Source organism: Bos grunniens, chromosome 5, assembly GCF_055505025.1.
Source record: "Bos grunniens cultivar Pamir isolate PY7600 chromosome 5, Bosgru_T2T1.0, whole genome shotgun sequence".
Taxonomy (NCBI): Eukaryota; Metazoa; Chordata; class Mammalia; order Artiodactyla; family Bovidae; genus Bos; species Bos grunniens.
The window spans coordinates 33,265,224-33,282,332 of record NC_141169.1 but is presented as its reverse complement, the minus strand read 5'-3'; the positions used below and the strand labels follow the sequence as shown (position 1 = coordinate 33,282,332).

The window sequence follows — 17,109 nt, the reverse complement described above, 5'->3', positions numbered from 1 at the left end:
CCCCAGGGCCCTGGTACTCAGAACCTGCACCAGGGCATCTCCAAGGCCGAGAGTCCCTCTCAGGGTCAGACAGGCACCGCACCCTGCCAAGGCTCGAGGCCACGGGAGCAGAGAGGGCTGTCCCACCTGGAATTTCCTCATGTGAGGGTCCCTGGGCAGGAGGGTCTTCACGGTGTGGCTGGTTCCCAGGGGAGATGTGGAGGACTCAAAACCGATAGAGCTGACGGGACCACTCATCACTGATGAGAGACGTGACTCCCGGAAGCCTCCACCTCTGCATCACTGCCTCTGCTCAGAGCACCACCCAACGGCTAGAGGCAGAAGGCAGGAAGTGGAGTGGGGAGGGAAGGAAGGAGCGGCCTCTCAGACCCCCGTGGACCACTGAGTGCCACTTGGACCAGCCCCCCGCAGGGCTGCAGGCTCCCAGAGCCCCTGTGACCAGGGGGCTGAGGCCTGGATGCAGTCCGCCGTGGAGCCCTGCCTGGTCCCAGAGACCATCCCGGGCGGGGGGCGGGGCTTGGCCCTCCCTGGCCCACCCCCAGGGGCTGGCCAGAGAACACAGCGTCTCTGTCCACTTAGGGTAACAATACAGCTCCTCAGGGACCACCTCTCCTGGACAAACAGCACTGACCACACCCAGCTGTTTATCACACAGGCTGTGGAAAGAAAAGCGCTGCTGCTCCCCGCCTCCACCCGCTGCCTCCCCAGGCAGTGGGCCTGCTCCTGCCACATGCGTGCAGACGCTTAGCCCACTATGGAAACACACGCCAGGAGCCAGAGACAGCTGGACAACAGAGCCGTGAGGCGCAGAATCTGGGAAAATCCTGGTGTGGAGAGCTCTCTATTGAACACAAAGAGAGAAAACGCTCTGCTCTCCCACTCACTCCAGGGCCTCTCTGTCCCCCACTCCTTGGCCTTGGGCCCCAGCTGCTTCCATTCGCAGGTCCTCCTTGGCCACCAGTCATCGCGGGGGACAGGTGCCCCCACGCTGCCCTCTCCTGGGCCTCAGGTCCAGTCCTTGGAGAGCCCTGCCCGGCTCGGCCAGCCCGTGGGCCTCCTGGCCCGGTGTGCCCCAGGCTCTCCTGGCGGCCAGTGTCTGCTCCAGCCCAGCCCCTCCTCACGGCTCCAGCTCCCGGGAGAGGCGGGACAGTTCCCGCTGGTTGTCGATGACCTTCAGCTGCTGGACGTAAGCCCAGGTGCTGGCGGGACTCCGGGTGCTCAGGGACTGCTCCGAGCCTGGGGGGCAGGGAGGGCGGTCAGCACTTTGTAGAGCCCACCTTTCCCCTTTCCAAGAGGCAAATCGATCCTCCTACCTTGTGCTACCCAGCCTGCCACTTCCCACAGCCAATCTAGAAGACACCCCACCCCCCATCTGGGACAGAAGAGCACAGTGAAACGGGCCCCAAAATTATATGCAGCTTAATACCCCTTTTACTAAGTTCAAAAACAATGAAAACTAAAGAATATTTTGTTGTCATATATATATGAGATATTTTAAAGATATATGTATATATATATTTTATTATATGTACACACGATCAAGCTATTTTTTAAAAACAAGGAAATGGGTAACTCAAAATTCAGCATAGTGGTTTCCCTGGGTGAGGAGGGGCAAGGAGACAGGAAAGGGGACCACCACTAGGGAGATGGAAGTTATTGTCAGTGTGCTGAAGCTTGGCTTGGGTCCAGAAGGGCTCATCTTATTTTCAGAATAGATAAATGCATAAGATAATGATGATGGTGTGGTACGAACTGTGGATTACGACTAATCCCATTTCACACAAACTGAAGGCCAGTTAAAAGAACACAGGCCTGGAGTAGGAGTGCGTGGGTCCCAGCCCTGTCTAACTGCTTATCTAACCAGCTCTACCTCACTGCGGCTTCTACCTGTTTTTTCAAGGCTTCCAGCCCACTGTATACCTTTAAGTGGGGATAATACTCTACCTACTTCATACAGCTATTATGAACCATTACCAACATCGTGCTTTGCAACCCCATGGACTGTAGCCCGCCTGGCTCCTCTGCCCATGCGATTCTCCAGGCAAGAATACTGGATCTTCCCAACCCAGGGATTGAATCCAGGTCTCCCTCATTGCAGGCAGATTCTCTTCCATCTGAGCCACTGGGGAAGCCCTTTCATTTATGGATGTGCCTGTAAGTGCCAGCCAGCCGCGGCCAGCTTGTCAGCACCCACCCCTGCCCTCACTTACACGTGGAAACCCTGACCGCCTGGCTGTCCTCGTGCAGGTGGGAGACTCGGCTTCTGAGCGGTGACAGAGGCACTGGGGGGTGAGGGGAGAGTCAGTGAGGAGACCAAGTTGGTGCCTTGAAGGGGACATCACTCAGGGGCGCCCACCGGGGATCTGCCCTCTCACCATTGCTGTGGCTTCGGCAGTGGTGTAGCATCCGTGCAGCTCTGGCCATCATTCTCTGGGGGCCAAGTAAGGACATGAGACCTGATATGAGGGACGGGCCCTGGCCTGGCCTGGGGGACAGCTGAAGTGCTCCTAGACACCAGCGGCTGTAGGAGACGGGGCTGTGCCTGCTGTGCCCCAGCCCACCCAAAGACCCAGTGGGTACCAGGCACTGGGAAGACAGAAATCAGGGAGGGCTTAGAGAGGAGGAGGCCTGGTGGGGAGGGGATTCTGGCTGAAGGGCGAGATAGCTGAGGCCATCACCCCAGCACTCCCTGGTGGAGACCAGATCCTCTGAGGGCATGCAATGGAGTAAAGCAGGGGCTATTTTAAAGGAAGTCTTCATATTTATATTACTGAGAACAACTTTGGACCATCTCCCATCCCCCGCCCCTTCCAAAGCCCTTGTCACAGCCTCCAACCTGTTCCAGCCTCAGATACCCGCTCTCCTTGGACTCACCATCTTCTCAAAGTTGATGAGATTCTCCACCAATGTGTGATTTCCCTCATGGATGAAGGTCATGTCTACAAAGAGATGGGCTCTGCTCATAGGTCCCCAAACTCCTTCCCCTCCCAGCAGCCAAGGAAAGGTAAGGGGCCAATAACAGGGACGCTATGCGGCCCTCTTCCTCCCTGCTAACTTCCTGGAACAGTTTCTTTATATGTCTTAGGCCTCATATCATCAGCCATCTGTCTGCATGTGTTAACTCTGCTTCTATCCGGTGAGCTCCTAGTTCACCTTTGTGGCCCCAGGGCGTTGGCACACTGGAATCACCCAGAGGGTCAGATGGACACTCTGGGGCAGCGATGGATGGGATGGGGGCAGGGGGGCAGGGGCTAGTGCCCTTACCTTTGAGAAGAAGGGGCATGAAGGGGATGAGGGGAGGGGAGAGCTTGGTGAGGGCCAGACGGTACACTCGGTGGTTCCATGAGGGGTCCTGAGAGGGAAGAAGCCACAGTGAGAGAGGGAGGGTCCCGCACACCATGACCTACCACGTGCCACAGCATAACCAAATGCCCACCCGCCAAGGAGAAGCCGTGCGCACAGTCCTTGGAGCTCAGCCTCCTCTCGGCCCCAGATCTCCCCAAGGCAGGCTGTGCGGCAGGCAGAGGGGCCTGGAGCTGTGATGCCGGGCTGCATGACATGGTTTCCTGGCCTCCAATTAGGCCCCAGGACGCTCATGGACATTGTCTCAGGGGCTCTGAGGATTCATGGAAAACTCTTTTCTGTCCCTGTTTCTCCCTCTCTCCCTCTCTCTCTAGTGGGTACACCCCTTTGAACTTCTTCAGCCCCAGGAGAAGAATTTTTTCCTCAGGAGCTCTTGGAGCCTTGCTAATGAAAGCAGCCTGCATGAGTTCCCTCCTGAAAACTATACACCTTTCACTACCCCCGCTACAATTCCCAGGAGTGGAGGGCTCAGCTCCTCAACTCTTGCCTCGTTTTTTGGCGTAGCCTCCTTGAGTCTCCTGAGGGGCCTCTGACAGACCCCAGAACACCATGGGAATTGGGTCAAGACCCGCTTCCTGAGTCCTGAGGCAGGTCAGCGGCCCCCTGGTGGTCCCCTGGCACCTCAGACCCCAGGGCCAGCAAATGCCGCAGCAAATGCCACACGGGCCCCTATACACCTGCTGAGGCATATAATACACTACACAGACCACCATAGTGCTAACACTGCATTTCTCAGCCAGCCCCCCAGACTCACAGGCCAAAGGGAACCAGGCCCTGACCCAGGGTTAGAAACCCGGAAAGTGACAAAGGACAGGCACAGGTGTGGAGGGGAAGAAGCAGGGGCTTGGGCCAGGGTGGCGGAGGCGGAGAGCACTCACCAGCAGCCTCTCGAGGGCCGAGTAGAGTTTCCGGACTTTGTGGGGCAGCCGCTGTGAAGGAGAGGCAGGCGGGGCTGTCACTGCTCTGGGGTGCGGGCCCCATTCCAAGCCAGGACCCCCAGGACAGGCAGGGGCCTGACTCAGGGCTGAGGTGGGGCCCTGACCTACCCAGCAGATGGCACTCACCTCCCAGGTATGGGCCAGGCGGCTGATGGCTGAGTTGCTGAGACCAAACATGATGGCAAAGAAGGAATTAAGATTCTTTTGCTCCTTGAGGCTGTGAACAGAAGACCCAGAGACCCTCAGGGGAAGCAGCCACACACACAGCCCCACACCCACACCACCCCCAAGCCACAGCACAAGACCCGGCCAGGCCAATGCTGCCCTTGCAGGGACTGGGGCTGTATGGTGTGGGGAGGCAGGGGCTCCAGGGGACCTAGGCAGGCACAAGGGTGGGAGACTTGGCTGCACACCGACCACAGATAGGGGGGTTAAGTAAAGGCACCGTGGGACTCTGCCACCCAGCCCACCAGCACTCACTGGGCTGCCAGTTTGATGAACTTCCTGAGCAGCTGGGCCCGTAGGCCGGGCACAGAGCAGAGACACAGCTCCGTGGCCACCCAGTACTGCAGCTCGTTGAAGCGGCGCATGAAGCGCTCCAGGTTGGCGGTGGTGACATCCCGCAGGTGCTGGGGGCCCAGCACATAGTGGATCAGCTCCACCTGGGCAGGGGGGCAGCACTGCGAGGTCAGCACGCAGGGCAGGGCGTCCAGCACACGAGGCTGCGCGTGGGGCAGGGCCTCCCCATCGCCCACTCTCCTCCCCTCCGCTCCACCCCAGCACCTGGTGGATGCTGTTGAAGAGGCTCCAGTCGTGGTCCGTGAGCTGGCCCGCCAGGTCCTTGGTGCTCACCAGGTCCAGCCCCTCGGCAGAGCCCACAGTGGGCCCCAGCTGATCGGGGTGTGGGGTCTGCAGGTGGAAGAGTGCTCAGAGGGGTGCCTGGGGAGTCCAGGGGGCACGGTTGGGGGAGAGAGTCTGGGGCCAAAAGCCTGTGCCCAGGGCCGGAGGCACGTCAGGAGGGCAGGGGTGCTGCAGGAAGTGGAGGCATGCCCCAAGGAAGCATGCCCTGACAGCTCCCCAGTGCTGGGCCCCTCCCACTTGAGAGCGCCCAACAGTTTTCCCCTTGGGACTTCCTCCATCGGCTGAGGCCCACTCCTCTCTCTTCCTCCTTAGGAGCAGCCACAGCCAGGCCCTGCTCTCCTTTCCATGTGGCCCTCTCCTAGCACCCACCCATACCACTCCCAAAACAGCCCTTCCCGGGGCCCTGGCGCCCTGCCTGGCCCTACCAGCTCGTGCACTTCCTGTGGGTTGACAACAAAGAGCCGCTCGTTAAGCCCCAGGGATGTGGCCACACCACGGGCATCTGGCTGCAGGCCAATGGCATCTGCAAAGAGAGCAGAGCTGTGCTGGGTGGGGACAGAGAGGGAGGCCAGGGAGCAACCGGAGGCAGGGTGGAGGCTGGAAGAGGTCTCCCAATAGCAGCACTGGAGTCCTAGGCAGGTGTTCTAAATGCATGGGTGCGCATGCCCACACATGCACAGGGGCAACATGGCCAGAGGACAATGAAAGAGGAGTCTTGGGGAGACAGGCTGACACTGGGCGATGCTGGAGCCTCCCTGAGTCCCAGCTTCCTCCTTTGTCAAAAGCAGACACCAAGATTTCCCGTGACTACTCATCAGTCAAATGAAGTCATTGATATAAATAGCGGCTATAAGGATATGATACATATACAAGCCCTTTGAAAATTGGGAAATGCCTTACAGAAATCTTCGTGTGGATTTTCATCAGCTCTTGTGGACTGGGACTGGGTTTTCAGTCATGCTTGAGCCCTCAGTCCCTAGACCAGTAGTCTTCAAAGTAAGGTACACAAGACCATTCCATGCGTCCAGGAAAAAAATATTAGCACTTATATTGATTTTTCTTACCTGTTTTGTATTTGCTTTGTGTGTTGCTCTATGATCACATAGCAACAGTGTAGGAACGTATGTATGTGACTTGCAAGGAAATATACACAAATAAGGGAGTTTGTAATAAAATACTGATTACTGTCATGGGTGTCCATCAAAACAATCAGTGCTCTAAACACTGGGTTTGGACAACTGCAACTTGCCACATGGCCACCAGAGGGCAGTGCTTCCCAGAGGAGCACACAGGCCCTGGTGCTCTCAGTATCTCTCCTTCCTGAACGAAGGAGGCTTTGCTGGTCTCCCTGCCACCCCTTGCCATTATTCTCTGGATGACCAGCGGCTTACCCTGGGCTCCCGCTCCGCTGTCTTACCCATGCTGTGTCTTTCATGAATAACAGTGGTTTTTAATGTCCCAAGTTCTCTAAAGGCAGGTCTTAATAATCCTCATGCTGCCATACTCTGAGCACCAACTTTATGCCAGGTCCCATGCTAAGAGCTTCAAACACAGTAGCTCATTTAATAGCCATAGCAGTCCTAAGTGATAGGTAGTTACAGTGGTCATCCAACAGACAAGGAAATGCAAGCTCACAGAGGTCAAACAACTTGGGCAGGATCATACAGTCAGTAAGCCGTGGGTCTGGGATTGCAACTCGGGTCTGGGTGTCCACAGTCTAGGCTCTTAACCATCAAGCTGCTCATCTTACCTGCCACGGTAAGTCTGCCTCCTAAATGCTGCTGGCCCATAGATGACCCTCAAAGATGTTGATGGACTAAATGAGCAACTACCTAAATTCAAAGTCTGTCAATGCACTCAAAGGGTAAGCCTGGGAAAAAAATCACTGAATCCATTTGAGCTTCAGTTTCCTTGTCTGAAAATAGGATAAAAGTACCTATCTCATAAGATTGCTATTAGGATTAAATAAATATGTAAGCATGGTAATAATGTCAGGCATCCCTGGTGGCTCAGTGGTAAAGAATCCACCTGCCAAGCAGGAGACGCAGGTTCAATCCCTGGGTCTGTGCCCATCACCTGGAACAGGAAATAGCAACCCACTCCAGTATTCTTGCCTGGGAAATCCCATGGACAGAGGAGCCTGGTGGGCTACAGTCCATGGGGTCACAAAGAGTCGTACATGACTTATACGTAACATGTATAAGTAAGATGTGATAAGCCTCCCATAAATGCTAACTACCATTAACATTGACACAGATGGTGATGATCTTAATTCAGGGGGTGGGTACAGCTCTGAGGGGGCCCCCCTCCCTTGGGCCACCCTACCCAGAGACACAACTCACCACCTGCCGAGTTGACCTTCACCAGCACCTGCCCCTTAGTCCAGCCGTCCTCCTGGGCCAACGCTGCCATCACCTCTCTCACTGAGGCCGTCACAGGCAGCTGCAGGGTTAGCATGGAGTGGTCTGGCCGGCAGATGTCATAGGGGACTGGAGAGGAAGATGGGACTGAATTGGGAGGGAGCCGCCTGGTCTCCCCACCCCAGCAGGGAGAAGGCAGTGACTGCAGCAAGGGAGGGTCCCAAGGATTGGGGGCAACAGCACTAAGGAGAAGTCTGGGCAGGCAGGTGGGAGACCCTGAGGTGAGCAAGGGGGGAGCCTGAAACAGAGACCCCAAGGAGCACAACATGCCATTCTGGGCCAGGCACCCCAAAGTCAAGGGTGGTGAGAGAGCAGGGTTTGAGCTCTGCCCTGGCTGACTCAGACCACCAACCTTTGTCCCCAACTCTGATGGCACAGTTGCTGCTAGGGAGAGGCTCGTCCTGGCTGGGGAGCCAAACGGGAACATTCCGGGCCTGAGAAGGAGAGGAAGTAAGGACCAGCTGACACAGGAGAGCATGCAGGGAAGGGGAGGGGCCTGTCACCCAGAGCGGGGGTCCCGCACAGCACACACACCACCTAAGGGATCTGCGTGTCCCGCAAACCCGGGGCAGGTAAGGCGCTGGGAACCTGGGGACCAAGGCTCCCGGGGAAGACAGGGCAGAGCTCAGAATGAGTCTGTGCCCCTCTATATGTGTGTTACCCCCTCTGCCAAATGGGTCCAGAGCCTCTCTAATATGAACACAAGGCAGCTGTTGATCCTGGTCTTTTCCTCCTTCAGCTACCATTTGCTATTTTCTACATGCTTATTTTAAGTATCTAAATATGCACAAAAGCCCTTTGACAAAATATTATTATCCCCTTTTACAGATAAAATCAGTGAGGGCTCAGAGAGGTTAAGTAACATACCCAAAGCAGCACAGCTGCTAAGTGGCCCAGCTAAAATTCTAAACCTGCCCCCCCGCTCCCCCTCCCCCATGCTCTTGTCCACCAACACTCAACTGTGTGAGCTGCCCCATAACCCTTCCTCCAAGGCCCCACCACAGTGGGCTTTTGGGGGCCCCCACTGCCTAAAGGCCTCCCTCACACACTTCCTCTGCCCACCGACTATTCTTTCCAGATTTTGTACTGTTTTCCTCCTCCCAACTCTGAAGGAGGCAGATGAGGTTTAGACCTTGGTCCATGGTTCTTCCCTGGATTTCCAAATCTCTGCACTCCCCTCAGGGCTCCTCCCAGCATCACGCACCAATACCTCCTTTCTCTCCGCCCCCAGCATATGGAAGACCCTTAAAGCCATACCACTGGGCACTGAATTCTCTTGCAGACCTTGGTCTCAAATGCCTCCAGGATCTTCCATATCTGTGCTGCATCATCCCAAACTCGACACACTCCTCGGATCCCCTCATCCCGCCTCCCAGGCTACTCTTCCGGCCATTCCCCTGGGTTCAAACCTCCTGCTCCCCCCTGCTCCCCTCCCCCACAGAGTATCATCTAGTTCCAGGGTCTCTGTGTTCCCCTTTCCACAGCCCAGGCCATCCCCAGACCCACCAGCCCGTATCTCCTCACGCCTTATCTTCTATAACAGCGCCAACTATTCTCCGCCAGCCTTGCCTCTCGGGTGCTTCCCTCCCTCCCACTCCCATCTGCCTGACCAGAGCCAGATTAACCTTCCTATCACAGTGTCCAGGCCACCATTGTCTGCTGAATAAAGCTTAGGCTCCCCAGCTGACCTATTCAATATACAAATCCCATCTTGTCAATCCTGGGCTCAAACACCTCCAATGGCTCGCAATGCTCAAAGGACAAAGGCCAGGCCCCTTTCCAGGGCCCACAGGGCCCCACCTGCTCTGGCCCCTCCAGGGCTCCATTAGGAGGCGGGCTTCCTTCCCCACATCTGCCTGCAGCCTCTTCTCCCTCCATCTTCACTCCCTGCATCTCTCAGTTCCAGCAGTCGCTTCTCCCTGACCCTGACACTTTCCTTTTCAGCCCTTTCCTTCCTGCCTCCAGAGATCCCATCTTTGTCCTTATTCAGCATGAGGTTGCTCTGCAGCTCTGTCCCTCACTTCCTTGTGAGCCACTGGAGGCCAGGGTGGCTCTCCCAACCCCCTACAGCATATTTGGCACCTAAGGCATGCAGCCTGTTCTTCACTGAGGTCAAGGCCCCTCAGGGATGGAGCCAGCATTCTAGTGGGCCGTGACAGACACCAGCAGACAACTAGCAAGGAGACAACTAAACAAAGAAAACAATTCCACTGGGACAAAGCTTTGAGGAAAACCACGGAGGACACCCTGGAGAGGAGCCAGTGGGGGAGGGGCTCTCACAGGGAGATGGGAGGGGCCAGCAGGTGGGGGCAGGAGACGGAGGAGGGAGCGAGCTTCACCTTCAGCAGAAAAGGAGTCCGAGGAGGAAGGGGGCAGGATGAGGTGGGAGAGCCAGCTGGGCCCTGCAGGCCCAGATGTGGCATTTGGGTGTGATTCTCACTGTGAGTCTCCACAGGTGGCCCCAACTACCTTCCCAGTCCTCGCCACCCCATTCTTCAAATCTCACTCCAGTCAGGACTCCTCCTCCCACTTTCCGCTCCCAGCCCACTGCTGGGGATGGCACTGGCCCCAGGACCCCGGGGTTTCTGAGCTGCCTCCAGGTACCACCCCTCACCTGCCAGGCAGGAACTGCTAACTGGCTCGAGCTGAGAGCGTGAGTGGGCTTCCCAGGTGGTGCTAGTGGTACAGAACCCGCCTGCCAGTGCAGGAGACATAAGAGACGTGGGTTCGATCCCTGGGTCAGAGATCTCCAGGAAGATCCCCTGGAGGAGGGCATAGCAAGCCACTCCAGTGTTCTTGCCTGGAGAATCCCATGGACAGAGAAGCCTGATGGGCTACAGTCCATGGAGTCGCAAAAAGTTGGACACAGCTGAAGCAACTTAGCTCACATGTGAGCATGACCAGATGGAATAAAACCTCTTGTGGGGATGGGGGGGAGTGACCTTAGACCTCTGTCTCCTGCAAGGCCCAGCCCCAGTGTCACACGCAGCCCGAGCTCCATGATCACCTATCCCAGACCAAGGATGTGCCTGTGTTTGGGGGGGGACCTTCCCATGCAGAGGGGCCTGGAGGTCCTTGGAGGAGGGGGAAAGCAGGGGCCCAGCAGAGACGTGAGGAGCCCACTCGGGTCAGACACCTTCATCTGCGGAGACGCGTTCCCACAGCCGTTCTCCAACCTGTGGAGCAAGTGAGAGGGAGGTGAGACTGGGGGCAGGGTCCCCCAGCAGGCAGGACGATGCAGGCTCAAGAGCCGAAGGGTACCAGGCTCTGGATTCCCTCCACCATCACCAGAGGCTCAGAGGTTGGCAGACTTGGAGAGGATGACCCAGAACAGGCACGACTTGAAATCCAGCCCCTGGATCCTACGACTGTCCCAGGCCAGCAGGGGAGGGAAGGAGCTCAAGGGAGAAGGGGATCCGATGTGGTGTCAGGTCAGGGAGGCCACATGAGAGCTCTCCCCGAGGCCCAGCTGCCCCCACAGGAGGCCTGGGAGGGCGGGAAGATCTGGGAGTGTGAGGTAAAGGCTGGGAAATTGGGTGGAGCAGGCGGGAGCTGGCACCAAGGGTGCTCAGCAATAAAGAGGAGCCAGTGAGCAGAGCAGGTGTGCAGGGCAGTGGGAGGATGACACACGAATGACTGTGGGCTGCCTGAGCATGGATGGACGCGTGACGGGAGGGTGCGCAGTGAGGCACTGGTGAGAACACTCGCTGAGATGAGCAGGACTGGACAAGTGAGCATAGCACAGGGTTTTACAGACAGGAGCAGGAGCCCTGGGGGTGGGGTAACGGGCTTAGGGCGGCACAGCTGCAGGGGTGCAGGCTGGATTTAAGCCACCTGTTTGCCCCCCAAGGCAGTGCTCCCAGCTCCTGCCACACAGCCTGTCCCGCCTGCCCGTGACGAGCTCACTCGAGCCAAAGCATCACCTGTGGTGTCGCCGCCTCTCTGGCCACTGCTCCCGCAGCAGGTTGCTAAGCCGAGTGTCCCTGCTCACCAGGTCCGACAGTTTCTGGGAGAAGCCAAGGTTCACTGAGACCCCTGTGTCCACCCTGGGTAACCCGGCCCAGCCCCTCCTGGCTCCCAGGTACCTTGAGGAAGCTGGTGGCCACAGGGTCAGTGCGGAGCGTAGGGCCGTACAGGGTCACCCACTGACTGACCAGCCGCAGGATCTGCTGCCTCTTGTTGCAGATGTAGGAGCTGCGCTCCTGCTCGCTGCCCCCGGCGGGCTCCGCGTGGAAGGTGAGTCCCAGTCAAGGGAACCACAGTGTCCAACAGGACCACCCACCACCCTCAGGAACCGGCACAGGAAGGGCAGGACACCCGGAGCCCATGAACGGGCTGGGCCTGGAGGGATCAGTACAGCCATGCTTCGGGGGATCCGTCCTCCCTGCTCCACACACCATCCTCACCCCCAGGGCTGGAAGGATATTGGTGCAGGAGGGCAGCACAGAGCTGGGCAGTGGGCATGAAGACACTGTGGGTCAGGAGGAAGTCACTGAGGAATGTCTCTGTAAGGCAGGGACAGGGGACAGGTGAGGGATTCAGCAGTCGAGTCTCCTGAGCTCAAGTATATGCACAATCGGGACACCCCTTTTACCAATCCCGCCACGGGCCAGGGAGCAGTGACACCCCGTCCCCGTCACAGCACTTCCTACACAAGCCAAGAACACAGGAACGAAAACTTCCGGCCAGCTGACCAAAGAGGCCAATCGAGCACCCGATGAGGTCAGATGCAGGTGCCTGGCTCTCTCCCAGGTGGTGCTGACCACCCTCTGAGTCAGAAAGCAGGCAGCGTGTCTCCCGCCCCTACCTGTTGGGTCATGAGCACTGGAGTCAGGCCGCATGGCCTCCAACAGAAGTTCTAGGATCTTCTCTGGGGTGCCAGACATCACTGTATACCTGGAAGAAACAGCCGGTCCATAGCACTTGAGCCCCGACTCCCGCTCCCGCAGCGGGGGCAGACATCAAGAATCAATCATATCGCTCACCCCTATTTGCCAGCCCTCTCCCCACCCCGTGTGGTTGAAGGGGGACTAACGGGGGATGCATCTTAATCCCTGGAAGCCTCTCCACCCGCAGCGGGCAGGTATATGACACAGAGAAGGGAGTAAAGCCCAGGAAACAGAAGAGAAGGTGGGCGAGAGAGACGGTATGCAGAGGGGAGCACGGCGGGTGTGTTACCGATTCCTGCCTGGGGTTGGGGGACGAGAAGGGCCAGTGCCCTGAGAGGTTCTCTCCAGCACTAACACCACTTTGCCATGTTCTTCCAGCCTCATGGTCTTTGCTTCCACATCCTGGAGAACAAGCCACACCCAGTGCTCAAAACACACCACAACTCCTTTACCCATTCTAGGGCCTCTCCCTCTGCCTCCCCCATTCCAAACTCCAAGCCCCACAAGGCTCCCACAAGGACCCACAACCCTTCTCCCGCCCTAGTCAACGCCCACAACCTTAGATTTGTCCCTCACTGGTGCCTCTCACCCAGCCTGAGCCCCTCCTCCACCCTGTCCCTCCCAGTGCTCCTTCTATGGACCCCACTCTCCATTACGCCGCCTCCCCCTGCACCCCAGACCCTCACCCCTCTGTAACCTCACCCCTGGTCTCCCACGGGAACCAGGGTTCCCAGGGCTCACTGAGCCTCCTCAGCAAGCCACGCACCTCCTCACACACCCAGAGCTGGGCTCCCTCCTCCAGCCATCATCCCCAAGGTTTCCACCTCCGACCTCTCCCTACTCCTTAAAGTATCCATCTGGTCCCTACTCCTTGCCCCACACCACTTCTCCAGACACATGTCCCTGCCCTCCCCACCCCCAGCAGCGGCACCTTGATGATACGGTTGAAGTCCTGCTTGTCCACACGAAGAAAATGACAGTTGTCTTCTCCCAGGATGATGGTGGCGGCCCGAGGTGCATCGTTCACCAGAGCCAGCTGTCCGAAGTCATCTCCCTCATGCAGGGTGGTCACCAGGCCCTGCAGCCAGGCCCGAGTTACAGCCCAGCCCCCCAGCCCTCACCGGGACAGACCCAGAGCCACCAAAGCAGGAGGAGACCTGAGAGGCCGGCAGCCTTGGGTCCATTAAAGGCACTGCCCACAGGGACAAGGACCAGAGACCAGCTCTGCCCAGGGGCTGGGCATGGGGGAAGACTCACCTTGCCATGGGTCACCACGTTGACCGATCCCTTCCAGATAATGTACCACGAGGTGCCCTTGTCCCCCTGGCTGAACACTGAGAGAAGCAGCACAAATCAGACATGCCCCAGGCACCCATCGCTTCTTCCCTGTGGCCTCCGCCCCCGTCCAGGCAGGACTTACACACAGTTCCTGCCTTGCTGTGCGGTTCAAAGAGCAGGACTGCAGCCAGTTCCCGCTTCACCTGTGGGCAGTGGGACGAGAATCAGAGAGGCGAGTCCAGGGACGAGGGGCCAGGTGAGGAGGTTAGGTCCAAAGCCACGCATGTTCGGGGGACAGAGCTTGATGAGGTCAGGTGACCTGGGATTCAGCAGGAGACAAGGCAGGGGAAGAAATGGGCACAGAGAGCCAGAAGGACCTTCAGACAAGGATGCCATGCTGGGGACAAGACATTAGACTGAAGTATCCAGGCCACAGGTGGAAGGGGAGGGGCGTGTCTTCTGCCCTGGCAGGGGTCACAGGAAGGGAGGTTTGGGGGAGGGCAAGGTGGGGCGGGGCCAGGGGCTGACCGAGTTGGAGAGGTGGGCCACGGCCTTGATGTGCAGCAGCTCCTCAAAGATGAGGTCCAGCTCCTCGTCTGTGCGCTGACCAGGGCTGCGGGCACAGGGGACCAGGAAGAAGTGATGAACAAGCCAGGTGCGGGGAGCCACAGCGCCCACTCAGCCTGGGCCACCCGGGGCCCCAGAGGTGGCTGTTTATCAATAATGGGCCAGCCTCTGATGGGAACACACCATGTGCCAGACACTGGGCCAAGCACTTTACATATGACTTCATTCCACCCTCACAACAACCCCACAATGTGGGCTATCATTATCCTTTGATAAAAGAGGAAGCTGGCCAGCAGAGACCCAAGGACACAGAGCTAGTAGCCAGTGGAACTGGAATTTGAACCCAGACCTGCCATGATTGTCCTGGCCACGGATGCTTCTCAGAGAGGGCAGGGTCCCTGGAGGCCACAGGCCCCACGGCCTCAGTTACAGAGGAAGGACCAGGTTCAGAGGGGGCAGGAGGGCTCGAGATCACACAGCATGTCCGTGGCAGGTGCAGACCAGAGCTCAGGCCTCGGGTCCAGCCAGGGTCCTATCCCTCCACGAGAAGTAGGGGCTCACTCCCCCTCGGAGGGGAGACTACGGAGTCTGAGAGCAGGGTTTCACCCACTTACGGCTTTCGAAGTGCCACCGTGAGCAGGGCATCAGGCCCCCGCTGGGACAACAGGGCCAGAGCCTCCACCAGCTCCTCCTCTAGCTCATGGACGCCCACAGGCTCTGGCTCCGGCCCCGGGAAACGGTAGAACTGGGTGTCTCGGTCCTGGAAGGCCCAGTCGTGTTTCACTGCAGGGCAGAGGCCCAGGTGAGGGGGAGGAGAGGAAATTGAGGCCACGTAGGTATGAGACTTGCCCATACGGAGATGCCCAGCACAGGCCTGCTCCCCAGGACTGCCTGGCACAGGGCGCCCACCCACCGGGGCTCAGGCTCACCATGGCAGAGGGCGCCTTCATCCAGGAGCACCTGGCAGATACCCACGGCTTGGCTCCGGGAGTGGACGCCCAGCCCCAGGGCCAGGATCCCATCTACCAGCTCCCGGCCGGAGCAGCACTGCCTGGGAAGACAAGGGGACAGGGCAGGGAAAGGAGGTCAGATGGCAGGAGGGAGAGAGGGGAGGGAGGAAGTCCATCCGAATAGCACCTTCTAGAGCTAGCAGCAAGGCTGGGTCCAGAGCCTGGACAGAGTGAAAAGGAGAGAAAACTGCTGGGGGTAGTGGAGAGGCGGGCGAGGAGGCAGCCCGGGCCGCCACTCACCGGTGGAGCCGGAGGTGGTACTTTCTGTCTCGGATGAGGTTGGGGCAGTTGGCCAGGAGGTGTCGATGCAGCTGCTTTCCCGCCCTGAGCACCCGCTCCACGGAGGCCTGGAGGGGGCAGACACAGCTAGCTGGCTCAAGCCCTGAGTCCAGGCATGCGGGCCCCCTCCCAGCCCCGCCCCTCTGGACTCGTACCTGCTCCAGGCTCACACTGAAATCCAGGGACTCCTCGCTGCTGGTGAGTGGCGTCTGAGGGCAGTGGGGAGTCTGAGTGTTAGTGGCAGGCCTTGAAACCCAGCTCTCGGGCTCCTCCACTGTGACTCCCAGCCCCGGCCCAGTTCTTGACTCCAGACATTCATTTAGCTAACGGTTCAACAAATACTCCCTGGGTAACCCCCGCATATGCCAGGCATCTGCCTCATCGCCACTCTGCAGCCCTATTACTGGACCCGTGTCTTCCTTCATGACTCCATCAGCGCATCCCCAGGGATAAGGTCCAGGCTCTGCTTCCTCAGGGCCCACTGTGCCCAGGTATCCAGGTAATTCAGCGTGTAGGGCAGGGAGGGGCACAGTGGACCTGGGGGAGCATGGGGACATGAGATAAGAAGGCCAGGAAGTAAGCAGCTCAGGAGGTCCGGAGACCCACGGCCTGATGCCGAGCCAGGGTCGGTCCCCAGTCACAGGACTATGGACAAACCTCCTGCCTTCTGCGGGCCTCGGTGCAGCCTCGTAGTTAAAGACACAAACCCTGGAGCCAACTCCTGGGTTCTAGTCCCTGCTGCTATGTAACCCTGAATATATGATTTAATCTCTCCCTGCCTATGAATCTATAAAACATTCATAATAACAACTCAAGCTTTGGAAAGGATTATGTGAGTTAATAGAGATCAAATGTTTAAAGCACTGACTGGCATATACATGCAGTTGTGTGTGCATGTTAGTTATTATTACTCATCTGTGAAGCACAGGGCGGGCTGCCTGCTGGAAGGCCCTTTATTCTCCGAGATGCTGCTGCTGGTCTCTAACCCTGCAAACGTGAGTCAGGCTTGGTAGCACATGGGATGGCTCCGGAAATGGGGTTTATGTAGAATCATTGGTGAACGAGGTTCCCTGCCCTTGGCATCCATCGGGCCATGCCGGACTCACAGGCCTGTTCGCCCTGGGATGTTGGTCATAAAAGCCTCTCACGCTCCTCTCCTACCATCTGAGAACTGGAATTTGTGAACACCCCTGAGCAGGATGCCCTACCCTCTAGGAGCCCTCCCAAAGGCAGGCACTGGATAGTTCATACAGCATGTCTTTCTCGTGATTTCATCTGACTTCATAGAGAATAGGCTCAGACAGGAAGTAGGCAGAGCAGGCAAGGTCAGTCCTCCTTGACTTATCAAGAAACAAAACTCTAGAGGTGATGTGCCCTGGTAACTCAGACACATAGCCAGACAGCCAGGGATAAACTCAAGCCCTTCCAGAAGTGCTCACATTCTCGGTCTCACTCCACCCAGTACACCTGCCTGTTTCCTCTCCCTCCCCTTCTTTCTCTGCGA

The 17,109-nt window shown here is 57.8% G+C and overlaps 1 protein-coding gene across 5 annotated transcripts in view; it reads right to left on the bottom strand.

Annotated features, from left to right (window-relative positions):
* Positions 1–812: 812 nt before the first annotated feature.
* Positions 813–17,109, bottom strand: part of RAPGEF3 (Rap guanine nucleotide exchange factor 3) — a 30,233-nt gene continuing 13,936 nt past the window's right edge. For 4 of the 5 annotated variants that reach the window (XM_086399769.1, XM_086399766.1, XM_086399767.1 and 1 more), the window contains exons 3-28: positions 15,761–15,814; positions 15,567–15,673; positions 15,246–15,367; positions 14,931–15,099; positions 14,278–14,362; positions 13,892–13,952; positions 13,729–13,805; positions 13,403–13,549; positions 12,761–12,873; positions 12,390–12,478; positions 12,009–12,087; positions 11,668–11,818; positions 11,506–11,588; positions 10,719–10,758; positions 7,935–8,016; positions 7,505–7,651; positions 5,588–5,685; positions 5,085–5,210; positions 4,782–4,963; positions 4,428–4,518; positions 4,242–4,292; positions 3,265–3,352; positions 2,875–2,939; positions 2,376–2,430; positions 2,211–2,282; positions 813–1,236 (exon numbers count right to left, since the gene is read on the bottom strand). In XM_086399769.1, coding sequence (XP_086255895.1) covers positions 1,118–1,236; positions 2,211–2,282; positions 2,376–2,430; positions 2,875–2,939; positions 3,265–3,352; positions 4,242–4,292; positions 4,428–4,518; positions 4,782–4,963; positions 5,085–5,210; positions 5,588–5,685; positions 7,505–7,651; positions 7,935–8,016; positions 10,719–10,758; positions 11,506–11,588; positions 11,668–11,818; positions 12,009–12,087; positions 12,390–12,478; positions 12,761–12,873; positions 13,403–13,549; positions 13,729–13,805; positions 13,892–13,952; positions 14,278–14,362; positions 14,931–15,099; positions 15,246–15,367; positions 15,567–15,673; positions 15,761–15,814 — 2,553 coding nt within the window. In that variant the 3' untranslated portion in view covers positions 813–1,117. The remainder of the gene's footprint in view (positions 1,237–2,210; positions 2,283–2,375; positions 2,431–2,874; positions 2,940–3,264; positions 3,353–4,241; positions 4,293–4,427; positions 4,519–4,781; positions 4,964–5,084; positions 5,211–5,587; positions 5,686–7,504; positions 7,652–7,934; positions 8,017–10,718; positions 10,759–11,505; positions 11,589–11,667; positions 11,819–12,008; positions 12,088–12,389; positions 12,479–12,760; positions 12,874–13,402; positions 13,550–13,728; positions 13,806–13,891; positions 13,953–14,277; positions 14,363–14,930; positions 15,100–15,245; positions 15,368–15,566; positions 15,674–15,760; positions 15,815–17,109) is intronic. The other variant, XR_015163718.1, reaches the window with a different exon arrangement.